This window comes from Marmota monax, unplaced genomic scaffold (genome assembly GCF_021218885.2).
Source record: "Marmota monax isolate L192 unplaced genomic scaffold, Marmota_monax_Labrador192_F-V1.1 WCK01_AAM20220418_F8-fsc00186, whole genome shotgun sequence".
Classification (NCBI taxonomy): domain Eukaryota; kingdom Metazoa; phylum Chordata; class Mammalia; order Rodentia; family Sciuridae; genus Marmota; species Marmota monax.
The window spans coordinates 1,914,712-1,936,439 of NW_026694725.1; the positions used below are offsets into that span (position 1 = coordinate 1,914,712).

At 45.7% G+C, this 21,728-nt stretch overlaps 2 protein-coding genes across 5 annotated transcripts; both read right to left on the bottom strand.

Moving 5' to 3' along the window:
* Window positions 1-3,408: 3,408 nt before the first annotated feature.
* On the bottom strand, window positions 3,409-12,782 carry Acrbp (acrosin binding protein). The gene is made up of 9 exons (XM_046424045.2): window positions 11,453-12,782; window positions 11,110-11,204; window positions 10,497-10,614; window positions 9,397-9,868; window positions 8,621-8,753; window positions 5,661-5,840; window positions 5,411-5,578; window positions 4,081-4,164; window positions 3,409-3,535 (listed from the first exon to the last, which is right to left on the bottom strand). Exons 1-9 carry the CDS (start codon window positions 11,688-11,690, stop codon window positions 3,413-3,415), a joined length of 1,611 nt encoding a protein of 536 aa, XP_046280001.1. The 5' UTR covers window positions 11,691-12,782; the 3' UTR covers window positions 3,409-3,412.
* Window positions 12,783-12,927: 145 nt separating this feature from the next.
* Window positions 12,928-20,229, bottom strand: Ing4 (inhibitor of growth family member 4). 4 transcript variants are annotated; one of them, XM_046424051.2, is made up of 8 exons: window positions 20,109-20,229; window positions 17,029-17,100; window positions 15,227-15,393; window positions 14,944-15,049; window positions 14,662-14,767; window positions 14,267-14,414; window positions 13,681-13,742; window positions 12,928-13,578 (listed from the first exon to the last, which is right to left on the bottom strand). In XM_046424051.2, exons 1-8 carry the CDS (start codon window positions 20,143-20,145, stop codon window positions 13,539-13,541), a joined length of 738 nt encoding a protein of 245 aa, XP_046280007.1. In that variant the 5' UTR covers window positions 20,146-20,229; the 3' UTR covers window positions 12,928-13,538. The 4 variants fall into 4 exon arrangements, with proteins under 4 accessions (XP_046280007.1, XP_046280006.1, XP_046280005.1 ...); XM_046424050.2 differs by having other exon boundaries at window positions 14,662-14,770; XM_046424049.2 differs by having other exon boundaries at window positions 14,935-15,049.
* Between the last annotated feature and the right edge of the window lie 1,499 nt (window positions 20,230-21,728).

Consider the following 21,728-nt stretch of genomic DNA (forward strand, 5'->3'; position numbering starts at 1 on the left):
GAGCTGATGACATCAGGCAGCACAGATGGAGCTGGGATCTTCTGTCTCTGGGTGGCTGGGGAGATGAGCAAGCATGCTCTCACACACACACACACACACACACACACACACATACATAAATACAGAATTAAGTTTCCACTTCCCCTCAATCACTACCTCCATCTCCCGGGAAAAAGAGTTTTGCAGCCGGGTGCAGTGGCACACACCTGTGATTCCAGCGGCTTGGGAGGATGAGTCTAGAGGATCACGAGAGTTCAAAGCCAGCAACTTAGAGACACCCTGTTTCAAATTTTTTAAAAATGGCTGGGGAGGGCTGAGGTTGTGGCTCAGTGGTAGAGCGCTTGCCCAGCACACGTGAGGCACTGGTTTGATCCTCAGCACCACATAAAAAATAAAATAAAATAAAAGTATTGTGTCCATCTACAACTAAAAACAATATTTAAAAAAAAAGGCTGAGGCTGTGGCTCAGTGGTAAAGCACTTCTGAATTCAATACCTGGTACAAAAAAAAAAAGTTTTGGAAATAACAAAATAACAATCTGATATGATCCCCTTCTTGTTATAGAGACTTCCATAAACATAGGTTACAGATAGGCAACAGCCCTCATTGGTCCCAGAAACACACAGTCCCTCCACCTGGGCTTAATATCTGAAATTTCCTTCCTTTCATGCCACATTGTCAGCACCTTGGGGACATTAGAGACCATCTAGCCCAATCCCTTTATATAGATGAGCCCAGGAGCTGGGGATGTGGCTCAAGTGGTAGTGCCTGGCCTGGCATGCGTGGGTGTGGCCAGGGTTCGATACTCAGTACCACATACAAACAAAGATGTTGTGTCTGCCGAAAACTAAAAAATAAATATTAAAAAAAATTATCTCTCTCTCTCAAAAAAATAAATAAGAGAAGGCTTTCTTAAAAAAAAAAAAAAAGATGAGCCCTTTGGGTGGAGGCCATTCTTCCTTGAGAGTGCATTAAAATATGCCTTTGGGGGATGAGGCTAGGGCTTAGTGGTAGAAAGCTTGCCTAGCATCCTTGGAGCCTTAGGTTCCATATCCAGCACCGCAAAAAATAAAAAAATATATGTAAAATACACCTTGGTTACCTGAGAAGGATAGCAATAAATAAAAACACATCTGCGCCAGTGAACCCATTAGCAGAGTTTAATCAGATTAGCTCATTGTCGTATATTAGAAAGCCTGGAAAATATTGGAAGCATTCCCAGAGGCCCCCTCCCTTTGGAAGCTCAAGTTAAACATGAGAGGGGGGACCTCCAGGGTGAAGGGGAGGACCCTTGGGATGCCCTGGGGTGGAAGCTTGGGATCCCTTGGGATCCCCTTCAGAGGGGCACTCCTGGGTGTGTCAGACATGTTGGCTGCTTCATCCAGCAGCTCTGAGAAGATCTGTTGGCTAAGGCAGCCCCTTTGGGCTTTTTACTGTATTCAAAAAGGTTTTCCAGGGCCCAAGTCCCACCCTCATCTACATCCCCACCTATGTCTCCCATTTCCACAAGAGGGGTCCTGCCCCTTGTCCCCCCCTGGGCAGTTCAACCCCACCTGTCACACCCCCATACCTGTGCTCCCTTTGTCGCTCTGTGGCTGCCCCAAGCTGGCTTCCGCTGCCTGTTCTGTGCTGGGTTGGGCTGGTAGGACCTGCTCCTGGGCGGGTGGTGACACACCCACCCCAGCAGTTCTCAGCACATCCCTCCCAGCTCTTTGCACTCACCCAACCCCACAGGGCCAAGGAGAAAGAGAAGAGGAAGCATTGACCTCAGAGGCCTTCATGGACTAGAGAAGAAACCCCCCACTCCAGCAGCTAATGACACTTAATCCAGCCCTAATTTACCACCTACCTCCCCCACCCATCCCTCACACACTCAAGCAGCTTCCGGGAACTCTTACTGGCACACCCACCACTGATGCCCGATGACTAACCCACTGCTGCTCACTGTTCTCACTCATACGCTCCCCTGTGTGTCTCTTCCTCTCTTAGGTCGGCCAGGTGGTTTACCCCATGCAATTCTGCTTGTACCTTCCCCTGCCCAGGGTTCTCTCTGCATACCAGTGTTCTGCAAGGCCCTCTGTCTCTTCCTCTCTCCCTTCCAGTACACACCCAGCTCCTCCAACAATGCCAGGCTGGATGCTTCCTCTTTACTCAGGTCTATTTCCCCAGGCTTGGAGTTTCAGAAGGGCAGAAAGCTCAGATGACATACCCTCGCCTCTGTATCCTGCAGCTGAGCACAGCCCCTCAGAAAACATAAGCATAAGTTTTCAAATGGCAAGTAGTACTCATTTGTGGTCAAATGAGTTTGGAAAACATTAGGTTAAAATTTCTTTATTATGAAGCTTTGCAGGACCTTTAACATTCTATTCTGTTGAATGATAGGTCATATAGGGCGGGGTGAAGGGTACACGAAGGTTCATAATACTGTTTTTTTGTTTTGTTTTTCTTGGAACTGGGAAATGAACCCAGCAGTGCTCTCCACTGATCCACATCCCCAGCTCTTTTCTCTCCCTCCCTCCCTTCCTTTCTTTCTGACAGCTTCTTGTTAAGTTGCCCAGGCTGGCCTCCTGCCTCAGCCTCCCCAGTAGGAATTACAGGCATGTGCCATCATACCCAGCACATTATACTATTTTTGTGCATTTTTGAAATTTTCCATAATAAGTTTTTTAGAAATTCTGTTAATGGGCTGGGGATGAGCTCAGTGGTAGAACACTTGCGGAGCATGTGCAAGGCCCTGGGTTCAATCCCCAGCACTGCAAGAAAAAAAAAATACTGTTGACTACTGTGAGCCTATAGTAGAGGAAGAAACTCAATATGTGTTTCTCCTCTCTTGAAAAAGTGTAAGCTATGCCCTACTTGTCCAGAGCTGATCCCCGTGGACATGATCTCAGGCTCTGACCCTTATCCTTTAGAGGGACAATCCTACACTCACTTCTAAGATCACAGGACCCAGAGCTTCAGAAATGAAGAGACACATGCCCTCATAGTACACATAATCCCTAAGACCCTGGCCATAGCCTTCTTCAATCCAATTCCCTGACTGCTTAGGTCTTCTGCTTCTCTGACAGATGGCTGCTTCCCTGAGTACCATTCCCATGAGGTTCTCTCATCTGCAGCTGGATCCATAAAATTGGGAGGTTAGAGGTTGATTCCCAAGGGCAAGGTGGCAGTGCTGAGGATGAAGATCAAACCAAAAAAGGGCACACAGGCTGAAAATAAACACTTTATATAAAGACATTCTCCTAAGGCAGATGGAACTCCCATTGTGGACCTCTCTGGGACTGCTACCCCAACCCAAGGAGAGTGTTACTAGGGACTAGGTAAGAGACCCATGAGAGGCAGCCTGAAAGCAAACTGACAGATAAAGAAAGTGGACCTGTCAGGCTGGAGTGGGGCCAGAATGGATTCCAGCTCATCCAACTTGGCCTAGAGTCAAGGTGCTGAACTCCTGGCTCCATCGAAGCACAAGGTCCTCACTTTTGGTCAGGGATAAAACAGTGTAAGTTTCATTCTGCAGACATCTTGTGCGGGATACCTACATGGGGATTGTGCATATATAATCTGTGACACAGAGCCAGGTGCCAGGAATGTGCAGGTGAGGAGGTGTCAGAAGCATCACAAGAAACAGAGGTGGGCAGTAAAAGAGAAGAGGAAACTAAAAAAATAATTTTTTTTTTCTGTATGATGGAGAAAATACCAAGTGGCTCAAACCCCTTCTTTTGGAAATCAGGAATCTGAAGCACAGAGGGGCACTTGACTTATCCTAGGCTACCTAGTAAGTAAGGAAGCCAGATTAAAACTCAACATCCAATTTCTAGCCTAGGTGTGATGTCCTCAGTGTCCTCCCCTTATCTGCACCATCTTCCTCTTGAACCCTTGTGCGTGGGAGGAGGGACTTGCTTAATCCAGGACCAGAGGCCTGGAGGAAGCACCCTGAAGAGGTCCCTGACCTATAGATGCAAGTAGAGAACTGGCTCCCCATAGCTCAACTTCTGGAAGAGGGGAACTCAGAATACACATACATGGTATGGGTGACTGAAGGGCTGGCAGGAGGAGGTGGGGGCAGGTTGGGGTGCTCACCTTCCGATTCTGGTTTCTCATCAGACATTGCTGGCTTTTGAAGGAACAGTAGTTTGGATACTGGACATAGTCTGTGTCACAAACCTAAGCCAGGAGCAAGAGAGGGGAATATAAGAAGCCTAACAGAACATCAAACTCCAGGGGATACTGGCAATGGCAGAACCAGGGGCAGGGGTGTGGCTTTTGACAACCAGACCTTGCATACCTGGGATGCATCTCATTGTGCTTTCTGAGGAATAAGCCTCTGGTTCCTCTGCCCTTTCCCTCTCACCCTCAGTCACAGATTGCTAAACAGCATTCAGGAGCTTGGAGAAACAGAATTGGCTGCCCTACTGGTCAGCTTGCTGGGAAACTGACTGAGGAATAGGATTGGACAGGTGGGTGGTTCAGGGTCAAGAATATGGGCTAGGGATGTAGGTCAGTGGTAGACTACTTACTTAGTGTTTATGAGGCCCTGTGTTCCACCCCCAGCAACAACAGCAAGAAGTTGTTCAGAACATGGGAAAGGGGACCCAAATAGTGGTCAAAATATCAGGGATCCTTCTGGTGATGGTGATGAGTGAAGAGGATGGTAGAAGAAACTGTTGTGTGACAGTGGGTCAATAACTTTCCTCTTTGGAACTTGCCTCCCATCTATAAATTCAGGGAGCAACTGAGATGATTTCTGAGACTCCTTCCAGATCTAGAGGTTCAGGGACAAAAGCTAGGCACTGCCCTGAAGCTCAGCACCAGCCTTTTCTCCCCACCACCCACCACCCCCAGTTGCTGTGGATGAAATCCAGAGCCTTGTGCATGCCAGGCAAGCATTCCACCACTGAGTTATACTCCTAACCCCTACCAGCCGTTTCCTAAGATGGTCCTATTTTTCCTTGTCTGGGTTTTTCCTGTCAAACCACAGGAGGGAGTCTCAGCAACTACTGACAATCCTGTTAAGAAGTAACTTTGGAGAGAGGGGAGCCAAATTGCTGTCACTAAGCAGGGAATGCACTGGAAGTGTCAGGGAAGGAGTCTGGCAGGCTAAGGCAGGGATCACAGGGCCAGGCAGTATCCTCCATGTCACCTAGTCTTTTATCATAGAGATGAGTATAACTTTGACTGGATCCCCTATTTCTGTCTCTTGCCTCCCAGTCCTGTGCTTTCTCATCTGGCTGGGTTCCTACTGCTTTGACAAAAACAATCTTAATCTTTTGGGGAGGTGTGCTATGGTCTGTTGGAATCAGGTAGGAGGTTCTGTGAGGAACTCAAGCCCCCTTCCACATCCTAGAGCACATACTTACAAGGAACTAGGGCAAAGGGAGGAGTGGGCTAAGCTTTGGGGTAAGGGTCTGACCTTGGTGGGGAAATCCCCATCATGGAAGCTAAGGAACTCAGTCTGGAGCCAGCTGGAGACTCTGACATCTTCACAGCCCTTTGTGGCAAGCCGGGCACACCAGAAGTCCATGCGGAGCCCACCATACAATTCCAGCCCATAAAAGCGGCCTGCTTCTGGGGACCCTACCTGTGGCACAGGAGACAGGCAAGAGGTGCACATCCCTTGCCCTCCTACAGGCCTCCCCACTACAACTTGCCTGGCCAGGTACCTGGGTGCCGACAGACACGCCCTGGGCTGTGAGCAAGGGGCTGAGGAAGGGTGTCTTGTGGGAAGTGTCACATTCTTGCCGCCGCAGGTTGTTCTCTGAGTAGCACTGCTCCAGCTTCAGGGAGCAGAAGGCACAGAGGGGACAGATAGATGTATGTCGCCGCCCAAGACTGTCACAGACCTGAGGCAGGAGTATGAGTGAAAAGCTGAAGCTGGGACTTGGTGGCTTGCCTTTTCCCCAACCTCAGCCCTCCAGAGCGGCCCACAGAATGTTTTTGCTTTAAGGCTCTTCTGATAGCTTCTCTGGATTTTCTCCCCAAGGACCTTGCCTCAGCTATTTCTTCACCCTTTTCCTGGACGTGGATGTGGATGGTTTCTATTCTTGGGTAATTTTCATCTATGTGCAGGTGATACTCCACAAATTTTTTTGTGCTAATAGGGATTGAACCCAGGGGTGCTCTACCACTGAGCTACGTTCCCAGCTCTTTTTGAGAGGCTCTCACTAATTTGCTGAGGATGGCCTCAAACTTGTGATCTTCCTGCCTCAGCCTCCTGAGTCACTGGGATTACAGGTGTGTTCCACTGGGCTTGACTGATACCCAAATGTTTATCACCAGCTCTAATCTTTTCCCTGAACTCAAAATTTTCATTGTCAAGTACATTGGAGAACTGCCAATTGCCCCTAATTTATCTTATCTGAGAAGAACCCATAACCATCTTCCATTCTCTGCTAATGATAATGCTAATATTTGCAGAGAGGTGACAGTGTTTTGGTACTATCTATATAGTCTCATTTGTCTTCTGAAGAACCCTGTAACAACAACAGAAGTACCAATACTATTTCTCATTCACTGATAAGAAACTGAGGCTTTCTTTATAAGTAATTGTTAGATTCAGTACATTGTTCAAAGCCACATGTCTAACAAAAGATGAAGTTGGGACATGGATCTAGGTCCTTCTAACTCTATAACCTATGCTCTACAAAACACCTAGGTTTGAAACCTTCAGGTTTTTGGAAGATCTTCTCAAAGTGGAGTTACCCATCTCCTAGCTGGACTCTATCCTGATTGAGCTTCCTCATCACTACAGAGGGATCTTGCTAAGCAGTATCTTCAGTCAATTCCATCATCCTCCTTTCTCACCAGTGGGTACAGCTTGTAAAGGTGTATGGAATTTCTTATATCACCTGCTTACTCTTTACAGAAGCACATAAGGGCAGCATCAAGTCCCTGACCCAAAATCTGCATTAAATTCCCTCTGCCTACAAAATTAAATACAAATGCTAAGACTGCCATTTAAGACTTTTAACATGTGTCTTCCTTTGCTCTGCTGCAAGTAAAATGCACTCTGCTGCACTCTTATCCAACTCCTTCAGAGAGTTTCTTTCATGACTCTGAACTTTCCAATCCCCTTGCAATCCCGCCAGGCTGCTACTGGGTAATAAAGCCAGGGGAATTCCATCACTAAGCTATATCCCTAGTCTTTTTTATTTTTTGAGACAGGGTCTCACCAAGTTGCCAAGGCTGGCCTTGAACTTGCAATCCTCCTCCTCAGCCTCTGAAGTAGCTGGGATTACAGGTGTGCACCACTGTGCTTGGCTTCCCCCTGAATTTCTGACAAGTTTTTAAAAACCTCTAACTCCTTGCACCCTCCTTCTATAGGACGAATCTCCTTCCTGGGTTCTCAGCCTCTTAAAAGAAGAAACTGTATGCTCATTCTGAGTCTGGAGATTTCTAGTTGCCTCAGAGCCTTTACTCATACTATACCATCTACCAGGAACCTTCCCTGGAGCTCCTTCTTTGCCTGGTTAACTTCTCTTATACCCAAGTCTCAGAGGAACAGATGTTAATCAGATTAACATCTGTTCCTCTGAAAAAGTACTCTCTAATCCTTCCAAACATGGAGAATCTGTCCCTCCATCCCATCTGTTCTCTGCACTTTGTTCTTATGCCTATTACTGATGTCTAGCCTGCCTGTTTCCTCATCTCTCTTTCCTACTAGATTCTAAGAAGACAAAGCATTGGATCTACTGCACCTCAATTACCTAATAGAGTTGGTGCCCAGTCAGTATTTGTTAAACAAATGGATGAATGCATGAATGCTAAGTTGTATTATTTGAAAACAGTAGTGCCAGGTGTGGTGGTACATGCCTGTAATACCAGCTACTCCAAAGGCTGAGGTAGGAGGATGGCAAGTTCAAGGCCAGCCTTGGCAATTAGGCTCAAAATAAAAATAAATAAATAAATAAAGGGCAGGGGAGTAGCTCAGTGTCAAAGCCCCTACTTCAAGTTCAGTCTCCAGTATTTAAGAAAAAAAGATGGCTCAATCTAGGAGCTGAGTGCAATTGCATGCACATATAGTCAGATACTCAGGAGGCTGAGGTGGGAGGATCACTTGAGCTCAGGAGTTTCAGACTAGCCTGAACAATTTCATCTTGAAAGAAAGGAAAACCTAAAGTATATTTCCTGGGAACAAACTTGCTGCATTTGAGTTTTTTGTTTGTGTTTTTTTGTGCTGGTAATTAAACCCAGGGCTTTGTGTATGCAAGGCAAGCACTCTATCAACTGAGCTATATCCCCAGGCCTAGACTTGCTGTATTTGGAAAATATTTTGATACTATAATCCTTTTACAGATTCCCTGGAATAGATTCTATGAACCTTTTGGAAAGGAGAGCTGCATCAGCTAGGTGCAACTAGGTACTGAAAATGGTGAACAGGATGAAGAGATGACTCAGAGCCTAACAAGTTAGTGGGCTGGAAGATGAATTCCATCTAGGACCAAAGCCTTCCTCCTTGAAGATGGACTGACATGCTTCCAAAGGAGGAAGTCCCACTTGGATAGAATCTCCACTACTATGCCTCATGTTTTCCTTGCTCATTCCTCTCTCCCATGGCCTCATGTAGTGCCAGACCCAAGGATGCCTAGTGGCACATATCCATTAAACAGCATGGTAGGCATACCGTCTTCCCGAAACCAAGGATCTCCTCCTCTAGGTACTTCCAGGCCTTGGCTGTGGGGGTCATGATGCAGGTATTCTCCACAATTGAATAGCACAATATCAGCAAGGACTCTGCGTGGGGTAGTTGCAGGAGGCTGCAAGAAGACAGTACTGACTGGTGGGGATGAGCTGGAAGGCTGGAGCAGAAAGACATATCTACTCTCTTGCCCTCCCCTGAGCATCTATTTTTTTTTTTTTTGTACTAGGGATTGAACCCATAGGCTTTCTATCACTGAGCTACATCTCTAGCCCTTTTTATTTTTTTGAGACAGGATTTCACTGGCCATCCTCCTGTCTCAACCTCCCGAGTTGCTGGGATTACAGGCATGAACCACATGCCCAGCACAGTTGTCCTTTATCATATACCTTCAGCATGCTTATCATGGGGCCTTTAGTATGGGGTCTGAGATGCCTCGGGTCAATTGCCTCCTTTTACAAATGAGAAACTGAGGTTCAGAATGGAGGAATAACTTTCTCACTGTTAGAATGCTATTAGGGTCAGAGACAAGACCCAAACCCAAGCCTGTTAGCTCCAGATTCAGGGCTCATTGTCCCACATCATGTAGAGAATGAGCACCTAGGTCAGGGATTAAGCCAAGGATAGGCATAGCAGTTGCTAGTTGTGCCTGAAGCGCAAGTAGGTCTGAGTGGGTTTGCAGGTCGGAAAAGTGAGCTTCTTGTTTCCAAAGAAAGCAGCAGGGATGTCAGGGCCCATGAGGGAGTCAAAACTTCCTGTACCTGCCAGGGTTTTGACTTCTGCTCCAGTAGACATCCTCATCATATATTTCATTCATTTCATCTATTTCTTGTGCTGATTGAGTGACCTCTTGGGTGTTCTCCATGACAGGAGCAGGTTCTGCTTCTCGGACTCGGGGAGTAAAGGAGGAAGGGTTGGAAGACAAAGATTCAGACAGAAACTTAGCCTCTGCATTAGCCTGCAAACTAGACACTGTCTCAAGTCCCTCTTCTGTCCCCTGCTCCTCTTCCTGCTTTCCCTCCTCCTCTTGTTCCTCCTCTTGCTCTTCTTGCTCCTGCTCTTCCTCCTGCTTTTGTTCTTGCATTTGCTCTTTTTTGTGTTGCTCCAGTCTGTGTTCCTGCTTGTGATCAGGCAGTTGCTCTTGGCCTCCCAGGGACAAGGAGGATTGGAGCAGCTCCTCCACATTGTTGTTCAGCCGCTCAGGCCAGGGCTGGAAGGCCTGCCGTTCTGTGGCTACCACAGGGTTTGGGAGGAACCAAAAAAGAGAAGAGAAAGAGACAGGCTTTTGGCACCTAAGTGTATGTTCACACATAAACACAAGGACAGTAAATGTAGACTAAAATTACATTTACCTACATAGTTAAGTATAAAAAACAAAAAACGAATATGAATATCAAAATGAAATATATTTCCATGGCAAATGTTGTGTTGGTGGTATGTGTCATACCTCTCATACCTCTCTTCTTCCCTACCTCCCACCTCAAATGCAACTTTTTTTTCTCTCTCCCTAGGGAACAAAAAATATTCCAAGTAGCTAGAAACTAATGCTTTCTACTGGCGCTGGGAATTGAACACAGAGCCTCATGCGTGCTAAGCACATGCTCTACCACTGAGTTACACCCCCAGTCCTAATCCTTTCTAAAATGAAGATGTTAGATTATAAAAGGTCCAGAGAAGTTCCAATGCTGGAAACTAGGAAAAATGGATTCAGGGTAGGATTGTAAATAATGGCAGAAGATATTCTTGGGCAGAAGAGCCATATCTGTATTCATAAATTCCTATTCTCCCTGTTCAACATTCTTCCCCTTCCCTATTACCAGTGACCTACATCCTGGCTCTGGAAGTTGTGATAGGGTCTCACCTGTGATATGAGATAAAAATGGGGAGGTCATGGTGGTGGGTGCGACTTCTGCTGCAACCTCTACCTCCTTGTAAGTATTAGGTGAGAGAATGGATACTGGCTGGGAACACCGAACTCTCTGCAGGGAGAGAAGGAAAATGGGAAAGCCTTTCCCAAGGGCAGACTTCTGTTCTAGTGAATTGTTCAGTCCCTTTCCCAGGATGGCTCATCCCTCATAGATCCTGGGAAAGGATGAAGGAACATGATCTTTGCTGGAACCCTCTAGTCCTGAGAAAGGGTCTCTCTGGAAGATAGTCTTTTTGTCTGGGTCATACTCCTGCCTCACTCTTCTGCTGTTGATTAGAATAAAATCACTGACCTATTAGAAGAAATGGAAGGGCTTGTCTCTGCCTCTTCCCATCCCTCTTCCCTACTTTTCTTGAAGTAACAGGGTTTTTAGACAGTATGAATGTCCAGGTGAGACTATTCATATATAATCTGAGCAAATGACTGGCAAAATGGCAGAGAGGAAGGATCTAAGGAGGATAGGATGTGTTGGAACCCTTCCTCAACTCCCCATTTCCACTCCCTTGGCCCTGGAGTTATCATATCCAACCTTTCTCCTGGGCCTCACCTTGGCATAGTAGACATGGTTGGAGCAGCGATACTGAGTAAACTGGCAGAACGACTCAAACCAGGAGGCATAAGGAAGGTCGGAGCAGACCGCGCCTGAGAAGGGGCAGGAGTGGAGAAGGTGAACACACAGAGGGAAGGCCCCCTGGGGAAGGCCTGGGTAGAGTACAGTATGAGACTCTGGGTTAGAGGCTGGCCATACCCTCCCTCTATCTCACATGAGCACAGGACTTCTGCCCTGTGCTTGGGTGAATTCTGGGTGTCTTGGTTTCCCCTATCTCACGTGAGCACAGGACTTCTGTCCTGGGTTTGGGTGAATTCTGGGTGCCTTGGTTTCCCCTCACCATCCGGCACCAAGCCGTGGTTTTCATATTGATCCAGCTGGACCAGAGTGGGGTTTCGGCAGCCATGGGTCGCACGAAGACGGCAGGTAGTCTCTGCCTTCCAGGTTGGGGTCAGCAGAGCAAAGAAGCGTTCATATTCGCTGGGGGAGAGAGGACTGCCTGGAGTAGAGGCTGAAGTTGACTCCTGGGCTGGGGCAGGTGCCAGAGGCAGGAGCAGCACTGAGGAGTAGGGTAACATCGTTGGACACACAGCAACCCCAAACCCGCTCCAGACCCAGGCAAAATTAGGAACCGGGATGTTCCTGCGGGTGGTCCCCACGGAGAAGGTTAAGGAAATTCTAGAGACAGGGGGGAGATCAGGAAGGATGTCAGAAGCAAGGGAGCGGACTCAAATCACCATGATAAAGCATCTCAGAAATCATAAAAAAAATGACTCTCAGGCAGTAGAGGGTGAGGGCTGAGCTCAGGGAGGACCACGCTATTAGAACAGGTGGGAACCTCTCACCCTTCAGGAGAGAGAGAAGGAGGCCATCAGACAGTTTTGTCATGGCCCCGGAAGATCCGACCGTGTTTCCTGGCCTCTAACCGGCCAAGCCACAGACAGCGGTGGTGGCACGGGCTGGCGCGCAAGAGTGCAGGTGAGGCCCTACGTCACAAAGGCGGGGCCGCCGCAGGGGCCCAGGGGCGGAGCCAAGAACCCAAATGGCCAAGTGGCTGGAGGGCATCGCTCAGGTCAGGGCAAATCCAGCAGAACAGCGAAGGCCACCATTCATGTTCTATCTTCGATGAGGCCTGTTGTTCTTGATTACCTCATTTAATCTCCACAGTAATCCCAGAAGGTGGATCTATTATGATCCTTATTTTACATGCAGGGAAATCAGGGTTTAGAGAAGCAATTTGTCCAGATGGTGGAGAGACCTAGATGTGAGCATAGGCAGGGTTCTGTGGCTGGCAATGATGGAATGTCCAAAACAAAGGGTAGGAGACAGAGGATGCCTCCAGGTAAGATATAGGTCAAAAGGGAAAATAAGAGAAGGGTTCACAGGAGGGAGTGCTCGGGTATAAAGATGTCTATGAAGCTCTAGGAAATGGATGCCAAGAGGGACATGAGCAACACAATCCATTAAGGTATGGGAGGAAAATATCTGTCTGCTCAATGTTTAAAATAAGAAATCAAGCTAATATTTACTATAGTAGTACACAAGTATAACACAAATACATCATTTATTGGAAATTAAGTAAAAAGATGTCTTATGGAGAAAAGATGCACGATTTACAAAGTTCTGAGTCACACCCTCCAGCCAGTGTTGCCTTCCCCAGGTTGAGAAGCTGTAGATGCTGGTGCACAATATTATTCAGGTTTCTTGTCCTAATTCTGGGATGTCATCCTCCCATCTCTCATCCAACCCAAAGGGTGCAAAAAGAATGCTTAGCACATGTACTGAAATAGTGTCTCTACAATAAACACAGCAGGCCAACATGTATAGCTTTTATTTACCTATCCAGGCTCCTTTTACATGTGAGTTATCTGCATTCCACCTTGCCCCCTCTCCCATTCAAGGTCAGGATGAATCCCCTTGGCATAGAGGATGGGGTGCCCCTTCAATGAGGGCCACAGCCCAAATGATCCAGGGCATCCCCATCATGAAAAAACAGGAAGAGAATGGAGAAGAGAGTTCATACCTAGCTCCCCACAGGGTAGCCGGAGGAGGATTAAGGGAGTCAGAGGAGTGCCCTATGCTACTTCCCCAGTCCTCAAATACAAAGCAAGGGAAATCAAGAGGACCCTTCCTCTGAAATACAGCACCAACCTCAGCATGGAGGCAAAAGGACAGTGGGCAAGCTTACTTCCCAACCAGGGGGAGGGCAGAATGAGAACACATACCGTTAGTGGTTGCGGCACCCCTCCCTACCAGGGTTTGAATGCAGCCTCAGCACCGGGAATGGGGAAGGGGAGGAGAAGGGATGACGATACTGCACCATCCACTTCTCCCTGAACCCCCTGGCCCCAATACAGGCATTCCTCTGCCCACTAGCCCAGATCAGGGGATGTGGAAGAAACTGTGTTGGAATCCAAGGCCCGTATCTATTTCTTCTTTCGTTCTTGGGAGCAGCGTGGGCAAAACCTAGAAAGCAAAAACAAAGAGATGGGTGGGGGGAAAGTGAGTGAAGGGGAAAGTACCCTATGCCATCTAGCTTTGCAATAGTCCAGTTAGGCTGCAACTTACCATTTCCCCCGAGGCTTGGTTGTCAGTCCCACACAGGCGAAGTGGAACCACTCAATGGAACACTGGAAAAGGAAGATGCAGTAGTTAGGAGCCTGGATGGTGGAAAGAAAGCCCTCATAAAGATTCTTTAGGAGTGTACATATATCCCATCCCTTTGGAGACTTTCTGGAAGGCACAAGGCTACCCATATCCATTGTTTTTTGTTTTTAAATATTTACTTTTTAGTTGTAGTTGGACACAATATCTTTATTTTTTTTTATGTGGTGCTGAAGTTTGAACCCAGGGCCTCGCATGTGCTAGGTGAGCACTCTACCGCTGAGCCACAATCCCAGCCCCTCGTTTTTTGTTTTTGTTTTTGAGACTGGGTCTTACTGTGTTGCCCAGGCAATCCCTGAACTCCTGGGCTCAAGTGATCCTCGTGCTTCAGCCTCCTAAGTAGCTAGGATTACAGATGCATCCGAAATGTCCTACTTTCAGCCATTGTCCTTCATTTTGAAGTCCCATTCTTCAATCATGGCTCCCCCATTTTAAACCCACTCCTTTCATGTCCCTCAGAACCCCACATCCTGAGGTAAAAGGTTCTCACATCAGGGTTGTCACAGCCAATCATCTCTCCATAGGAGACCTGGTGACAAAGGCAATAGGTGGGTTCGTTGGGATCCACAGGCATATCCAACACATCAGAGGGATGGACACTGCCAAAGGTCACTGAGGGCATCCCATACTCAGGACTTCTGTATGCCAAGAGGAAGAGAAATTGTCATTTGCAGGAAGGGAAGCTAGGACCTAAGGCTCTGAGGCGGTAGAAGGAAATCCTGGTGGGGCTTCTCCTCTCCATCCAGCAGACACCAAAGTGATGAGAAGAGTTATTAACAGAAAATAGGAAAAGCGGCAAAGGGCAGTGCAGTGTAGGGTGAGAGTGGGATGTCAGGAGAGAAGAGGATGTTACTTGTCGAAGAGTATGTCATCTGAAACACTCACGTGCGCACAAGTTTTAACTTCTTCTGGGCAGCCTTGGGTGCTTCTTCATCTGAGTTTTTCCCTTTGGAACGTGCACGGGCAGCTTTCTTCTCCTTTTGAGTCCGGCCTTCTAGGGAAGAGGGGGAAAGCCAGAAGGCAGGGAGATAGAAAGATGGGTTAAGTCCTCTTTCTTCCTCTTCTTTGCAACTTGGTATTCCTCCCTCATAGGTGAAGAGCAGATCTCTTCTCCCTCAGAGTCCTCACCCACTCTCACAGCCCCGCCCCCCTCCTCACTCTTTTTGCCTTTGCTAGAAGAGCTGTCATAGTCACTTGACTCGATCTGTTTCTCCTTCAAATCAGCCTCAAAACGGGCCAGGTCTGTGTCCAGTCGCCGAATGTGTTTGTCAACCTGGGAGAGAAGGAAGGAGAAGGGAGAGATATAAGCCTGGTTCTAATTAAAGGAAAACAGGCTATGGTAAAATCTATGGATCTCCCAGATCCAAAACAGATTCTGACAGCTGAAGGAGGGGTCTAAGACCCCAAAGATTAGATGGGAGGTAGTGGGGAGCCATGAACAGGGCCATACCATCTCATAGGTCTGCATGGCAAGCTGCACCTTGTCGTCACCAAATTCCTTGCACTTGCCATAGGCTTCCTGGATCTGTCTGAGAAGAGCCAATTTTTCCTCGGAGCTCAGGTTGCGGGCGCTACTCATATATTCAGTGGCCAACTTGTCAATTTCAGCCTTCAGGTCTACAACAGAGACAGAGGCCTGGTCACAATGGCTCCTGGGCGGCTAGATGAAACACACTTCTTGCTCTTGTTCCTTGGACTTTTTCCATTGACCATCATGACCTTTGAAATAAAACCTACTGAATGTTCACAGGAACTGTGCCATGTACTCATATCAACACTATTTGTTTTAAAGATGCCTTCAAGGTGTTGACAACATTGCTAGCATAGTTGGAACTTAAATTATTGCAATATATTGGGGGATTCTTTGCATACCACATTAATATGAAGTATATTTTTGTTGATGTTTGTACATGCTTCTTTGCAGAGCTTGCTGCTTCTTGATCCATGAATGTCATTCCAAAGACTGCCTTGTTTCTTGTCTCACAAGCATCCCTCAGAAGCTCTGACAGTAGCAAACTAGGCTAGGTCATCTGTTGCTCTGGCTTTTAGGTCTCACAATTTAAAATTAGGCCTTCTCTCTTCTGCTTGCTTATTATCCACATATTTTGCTGATCATTTGCAACTTGCTTATATTTTCCATCACTTTGTTTCTGTTTGTCCATCTTAGATATTTCTCCAAACAGTTTGAAAAGGTAGTGATATCCCAGGACACTAACTGAAGATGTCTACTCCCTAATGTATGATAGGGCTCAGAAAAAAGTCTGACTTTAACACCATATAGCTGTGTTAACACAGGTAACGGGGAAGATCTGCAAACACGCTATAATTATGTTCCACTTCATTCCAGGCCTTTGAAAGCAGCTTAAAAAAAAGCATATAGTTCCATAATCTCCAGCTGGTTTTTGCATGAACTGAAGAGTCAGAACTGTATAAATTAGATTCTCATCATTTGGCAGGCAGTTCTCACAGGTTGATGTCCAAGATTTTAGATGATGCTCACATTTTCATGAGTAAACTTAGCAAAGCAATTTAAAACACAGCTCCACGTAACCTAACACCAGCTTTGAGCATGAATACAAAGGATGGAAGGTAAAAGCTATATATCCTTCAATGGGTATGGCGATAGCTCCAATAGACATCTTGGATCTTGAAGAGACCAACTTGATAACTGTAATGTAGCTTCCCTCAGGCTCCAGTAACTGCCTCAATATAGCCAAATATCCTCAATGTCAAGGCTGAAGATGTTATCTATTGCTTCTGTAAGATTGAAGAATACAGTGTAGCATCCTGATGTTAATTGCTTCTTCTCTTTTGTCTTTCACTCTCCTTTTAAGAATTTCTCATACAACAGAGCTCCTGTCTACAGACATGAAATGTAATCTAAAACCAATGTAAATTTTGTGAGAATAACATTAACAGGGAAGCAGAAACACTATAGTTATCCTATAAGTATATTGGACACATACAGCAGAAGTGATGCTAGAATCAATTTTGGTTTCTTGAATTCTTCTTGAGGTAGATATAAAGAACATAGCATCTCTTGAGTTCTTGAGGCCTTGTCTCAATACTTAATTTGTTATGGAAAAGTGATATAGAAATGAGGATCAATAACCTCTTTTAAGAATTCCAAGAGAGTCTTAAAAAAAAACTCATAGTTCTCCAAATCACACCAGATGACGTGGTAATAGCAAGTAGGAAAATAAATGATTACATACACTCATCATACATAAGAACTGCTTACTCTTTACTTACCCTCTGTTCTTTGGTCAAGGTCCCTCATAAGTTGAAAGTTTCTCTGTAATTCAAATGGGAGGTTTTCAATACCTAGAGAATAGAGAGAAACATAATTACTGGACTATGCAGAGATCTTGGCAAGAGCTCTACCACTGAGCCACACCCCTAGCCCCCATATTTACAATTTGTGTGTGTTTATGTTTACATGTATGGGGATGGGGATGGAATCCTGTGTTTTGGACATATTAAGCATGTAATTCTTACCACTATGCCACAACCTCAGCCCTTTATATACATCTTTTTAAAGTGCAATTCCATCTTCCCTAATTTGAACTTCTGGATTTGTGACAGCATTCATAGTTCCTTTCTTTCAAGAGTCATATTCACTTCTCTCTCCTCCCAACTATTTCTCCACCTCTGCACAACTATCCCACGCTTCTCTTCAGTGACTTTACAAATCAGCCTTTCCCTTTCCTCTATTTTTTAATCTCTGTCTCCAAGCATCTTGCCCTCAACTTACAAATAACATCATGATATTCTCTACTACTCATCACAGATATCCAATCAATTTTCTAAAGGGTAGACCAAATGTTCTTTTAAAGAATAGAAACCAGTGATAGAGTGCTTAGCTAGTATGCATGAGGTCCTGGTTTTCATTCCCAGCACTGCAAAAATAAAATAAAAATTAAAAAAGCAAACCAGTGCATGTCTGTAATCCCAGCTACATAAGAAGTGGAGGTAGGAGGACCAAGAATTTGAGGCCACCTGGGCAAAATAGTGAGATTCCATCTTTAAAGAAAAGCAAACCCAATCAAGTCACTCTCCTGCTTATAACCTTCCAGTAACTTCCTTTATTTTTTGGTACTGGGGACTGAACCCAGGGATACTTTTACCACTGAGCTACATCCCAAGCTCTTTTTATTTTGAGATAGGGTCTCTCCAAGTTGCTGAGGCTAGCCTTGAACCTGTGGATTGTTCTGACTTAGCCTCCTGAGACAATGGGATATAGGCATGTGTACCACACCTGGCAACCTTGCAGGAACTTCCCATTGCTGGTTGGATGTTCTACACTTTCTAGCCCCTGCTTAACTCACACCAGTCATGTCAGTTTTCTCTTCTGCTCCAATCATATTGGGCTTTTCTGAGAGCCTCAAACTAGCCAGCAGCATTCCAAAAGTATCTTCTTTCCCTGGAATGCCAGTCTTCCTCATTCCACTTCATCTCTTTGCCTACTGAATTTGTAAGTTTTTCTAAACTCGGCTCAAACCTAACTTTCCTAGACTTTTGACAAGTGCCCGATATATAGGCTATAAAGGTAGCCCATCTTTTTTAGTGCTTATCCAACTGTAATTAAATAATTCTGTAATTAGTTATTTGGTGTCTGTCTCCTTAGCCCTTCAAGAGGATGAAAACATGTATCTTATTTTCTTCCATTTCCCTAGCGTTTACAAGTATAACTTGAATACAAAAGGTACTCAGTGAATTCTTGAATAAATGAATGAAAATATTTAAGCCTTTCCCATACAAGAAAAATCTCTTCCCATGACTCCATCTAAACTTTTTTTTTTCCCATGCTGGGGATCAAACCCAGGAGCTTATTCGTGCTAGGCAAGTTCTGTACCACTGAGTTACATCCCCAGCCCTTTAAAAAATTTGTTTCCCTTTTTGAGACAGAGTCTTGCTAAGTTGCTTAAGGCCTCTCTAAATTGCTGAGGCTGGACTCAAACTTGAGATCCTCTTGCCCCAGCCCCCCAAGTCATTGAGATTACAGGCATGTATCACCATGCTTGGCCATACACTACTTTAAAATGCAAACTTGTTAGCTTTCCTTAAAAGTCTTTGTCCAGCTGGGACAGAGGCACACACCTGTAATCCCAGTGGCTCAGGAGGCTGAGGTGGGGCATTACAAGTTCAAAGCCAGCCTCAGCAACTTAGAGAGGCCCTAAGCAACTTACTTAGCAAGACCCTGTCTCAAAATAAAATACAAAAAAAAAAAAGGGCTGGGGATGTGGTCAGTGGTTAAGCGAACCTTGATTCAATCACCAGTACAAAATAAAAAGACTTTGTCCAGTCTAGCACCAGTGTCTCTCCAGTTTCACTTCCTTATCTCTCACCTTAAAGTCATATATATCAAATATTATGAACTCAGTTTACCTAACCTAGTCACAAACCTATCACAACACCTGTGCTGATGCTTTCCCCAACCTGGAACTCCCTTTCTCTTTCCACACAGGCAAGTAAGCACTTATCCTTAAGACCCTATCAATATATGTCAGTAAAGCTTTACCTATATCCCCAGGTAATCAGCCCCTCTCTCAGGTTGCCAACTGTCCTTTAAATGTACCCCCAATATTTCGCTTGTCAAACTTTTAAAATTATTTATTTGCAGAATCTGTTTCTTACTAGTTTGTGAGCTTCTTGAGGGCACGGGAATGTTTCTTACCTATTTTCTTATATCCCCATTGTCAAAGCATTATGTTTCTCAATAAATTTGTTGAATGAATGACTCTCAACACTAAAACGTTAATTACACAGGGTGACAGGATTTGTGAAAGCATAGCTTACACAAATGGGGTAAACACCATCAGATTTTCATTTGATAGGAATTGGATTTGTACTCAGTGAGAAGAAGCGGTCCAGTTTATCATCAGATAGTGGTCGCTCATGCCCACCCCCCTATGAGATGCTACTTCTGAGAAAGAACAGACTGCATAAGATTTAAGCAAAGTCTTTGCCGCTACCCCAAATGACAATGGTAATACCGATTCTGAACGACTTCGGCGTTAAAACCCTACCCTGAGATTTGAGACCCTGAAAAATAGGGGTACCAAAAAATTTCCCTGCTATGCCTACAAGCCCTTCAAGACTCACGACCTTGGGTCCCATCGCGCAGCCCCTCCCAGGTCTACACCCAACAGCGAGGCCTCGAGTCTACTGCCCCGCCCCCTCTTTCTTCAGACCCTCCAATATTTCCTCCCACAGATCCCCTTCATAATTGTGACGACCTCGCCATCAGGACTTCGGGGCCATAGATTCTCTCAGCCCTGATCCCCCCACCACTCTATGACCCCTGACCCCCTCCTCCAGACTGCTCTTACTGTCCAGATAATGTTCCAAATACATCCCCGCAGCCATCTTGAAGCAAAACAAAGCAACTTCCGATCCGCCCCGGAAGTGACTGAAACGCGACAGGCGCTGCCGCTAATCTTGGTTTAAGAAACTTTCCGTCCTTAAAACAACTTCCGCCCTTACCCGAGAGGACATATCCGCCTGACGTTGAAACTTTTCCTTTTGCGTGGGGAGTCACGACCGCCCACAGCGAGGCTGCTGTAGTTCACTTCCGCCCTGAGACTCGGGTGCGCGACCGAGACAGTATGACGTCATGGGAGATCGCCATTTTGCATTTTCTAGCAAACTTTTTATTTTCCCTCCAAAACGAGAATGTGTGGTAATGGGGGGAAAAGACGGTTCTCTTTAGGATCGTATTCTATATATATCTTTTCAGCAGCTGGGGAAGTTCAACTTATTTTACTTTTGCAGATTACGAATCTGGTGACCAAAGCAGTTTCCAAGATTTTTTCCAAGGCAGTGCATTTCTTAAGAAGCTATGGAGGAGTCATCAGGTCTTGTATGATTTAAACCCTCTGCATTCCTGTTCATTTACATGAATATCATCTTTTAGGTTATTGTTATCGTGGCGCCGGGCACGGAACCCAGGGCTTCGCACATGCTAAGCAGGTGCTTTACCGCTGAGCTATATCTGCATTTTTTAGTTGAGAAAGATTCAGTAATTACAAATAAAGCTATAATTCTGTACACTTTTTGTCAGGGCTCTCTTGCCACTTTTTCAATTGGGGAGATCCCTATTTTTGTTGTTCCCCCCGCCCCCGTTTTGGGTGATGGTAGGATTCAAGCCCAGTGCTTTGCACATGGTAAGCAAATATTCTACCAATGAGCCACAACCCCAGCCCCTAATTTCCCTTTCATTTTAATTTCTACATAGTAATTATTAAGGGATTGGGAAACAGAGTTCGATTACAACTCAGATGGCAGCCGTCCTAGTCAGCTAACTATAAAGAACACAATTTTCATCGCAACAAAAGCAATCTAGAGGGCATGACAGGCTGCTATCACACTGAGGAGTCAAAATTCAAAGCCCATATGCTAAGTTGTGTAAGGTAGTATCTTAGACATAGGTGTCACCCCGACATTACACGGCAGGTTTTTTTTTTTCTTTTGCAGCGGGGCGTAGGGGGGTTGAAGTCAGGGGCACTCAGCCTCTGAGCCATATCCCCAGCCCTCTTGTATTTAGAGACAGGGTCTCACTGAGTTGCTTAGAGCGCACTTTTGCTGAGGCTGGCTTTGAACTCGCAATCCTCCTGCCTCAGCCTCGAGCTGCTGGGATTACAGGTGTGTGCCATTGCATCCAGCGCGGCAGGCTTTTAATATGACGATTTTCAGCCACACAACTTAGACCAAATGTGAAGGGTGAGATTTACTAGTGAGCAGGCACTAAGTTAACAGCAATCTAAATACGTCATTCTGTCATGCTCTTCAATAATTTAATCTCTGTGCCTACTTACTTCTCTATACAATGCCATAGTACCTACTTCATCCGGTCATTGCAAAGAGTGGGTGAGGGATAGGAGCTTTTAGAGTAGATTCTAGTTCCAATACTCGTGAAAATAGGGCTGTCAGGAGCTTCTCTAAAGTTGGTG

What these genes read in the sequence shown, in the direction of transcription:
- Acrbp (XM_046424045.2), bottom strand. Translation starts at nt 11,690, where the DNA reads ATGTTACCCTACTCCTCAGTGCTGCTCCTGCCTCTGGCACCTGCCCCA. An exon ending in ACCATGTCTACTATGCCAAG is followed by an intron (nt 10,615 to 11,109) that starts GTGAGGCCCAGG and finishes CTCTCCCTGCAG; the next exon opens with AGAGTTCGGTGTTCCCAGCC. An exon ending in TCCTTGGTTTCGGGAAGACG is followed by an intron (nt 5,841 to 8,620) that starts GTATGCCTACCA and finishes CTCCTGCCTCAG; the next exon opens with GTCTGTGACAGTCTTGGGCG.
- Ing4 (XM_046424048.2), bottom strand. Translation starts at nt 20,145, where the DNA reads ATGGCTGCGGGGATGTATTTGGAACATTATCTGGACA. An exon ending in CCATGCAGACCTATGAGATG is followed by an intron (nt 15,050 to 15,226) that starts GTATGGCCCTGT and finishes CTTCTCTCCCAG; the next exon opens with GTTGACAAACACATTCGGCG. An exon ending in TTGGCTGTGACAACCCTGAT is followed by an intron (nt 13,743 to 14,266) that starts GTGAGAACCTTT and finishes TTCCTTTTCCAG; the next exon opens with TGTTCCATTGAGTGGTTCCA.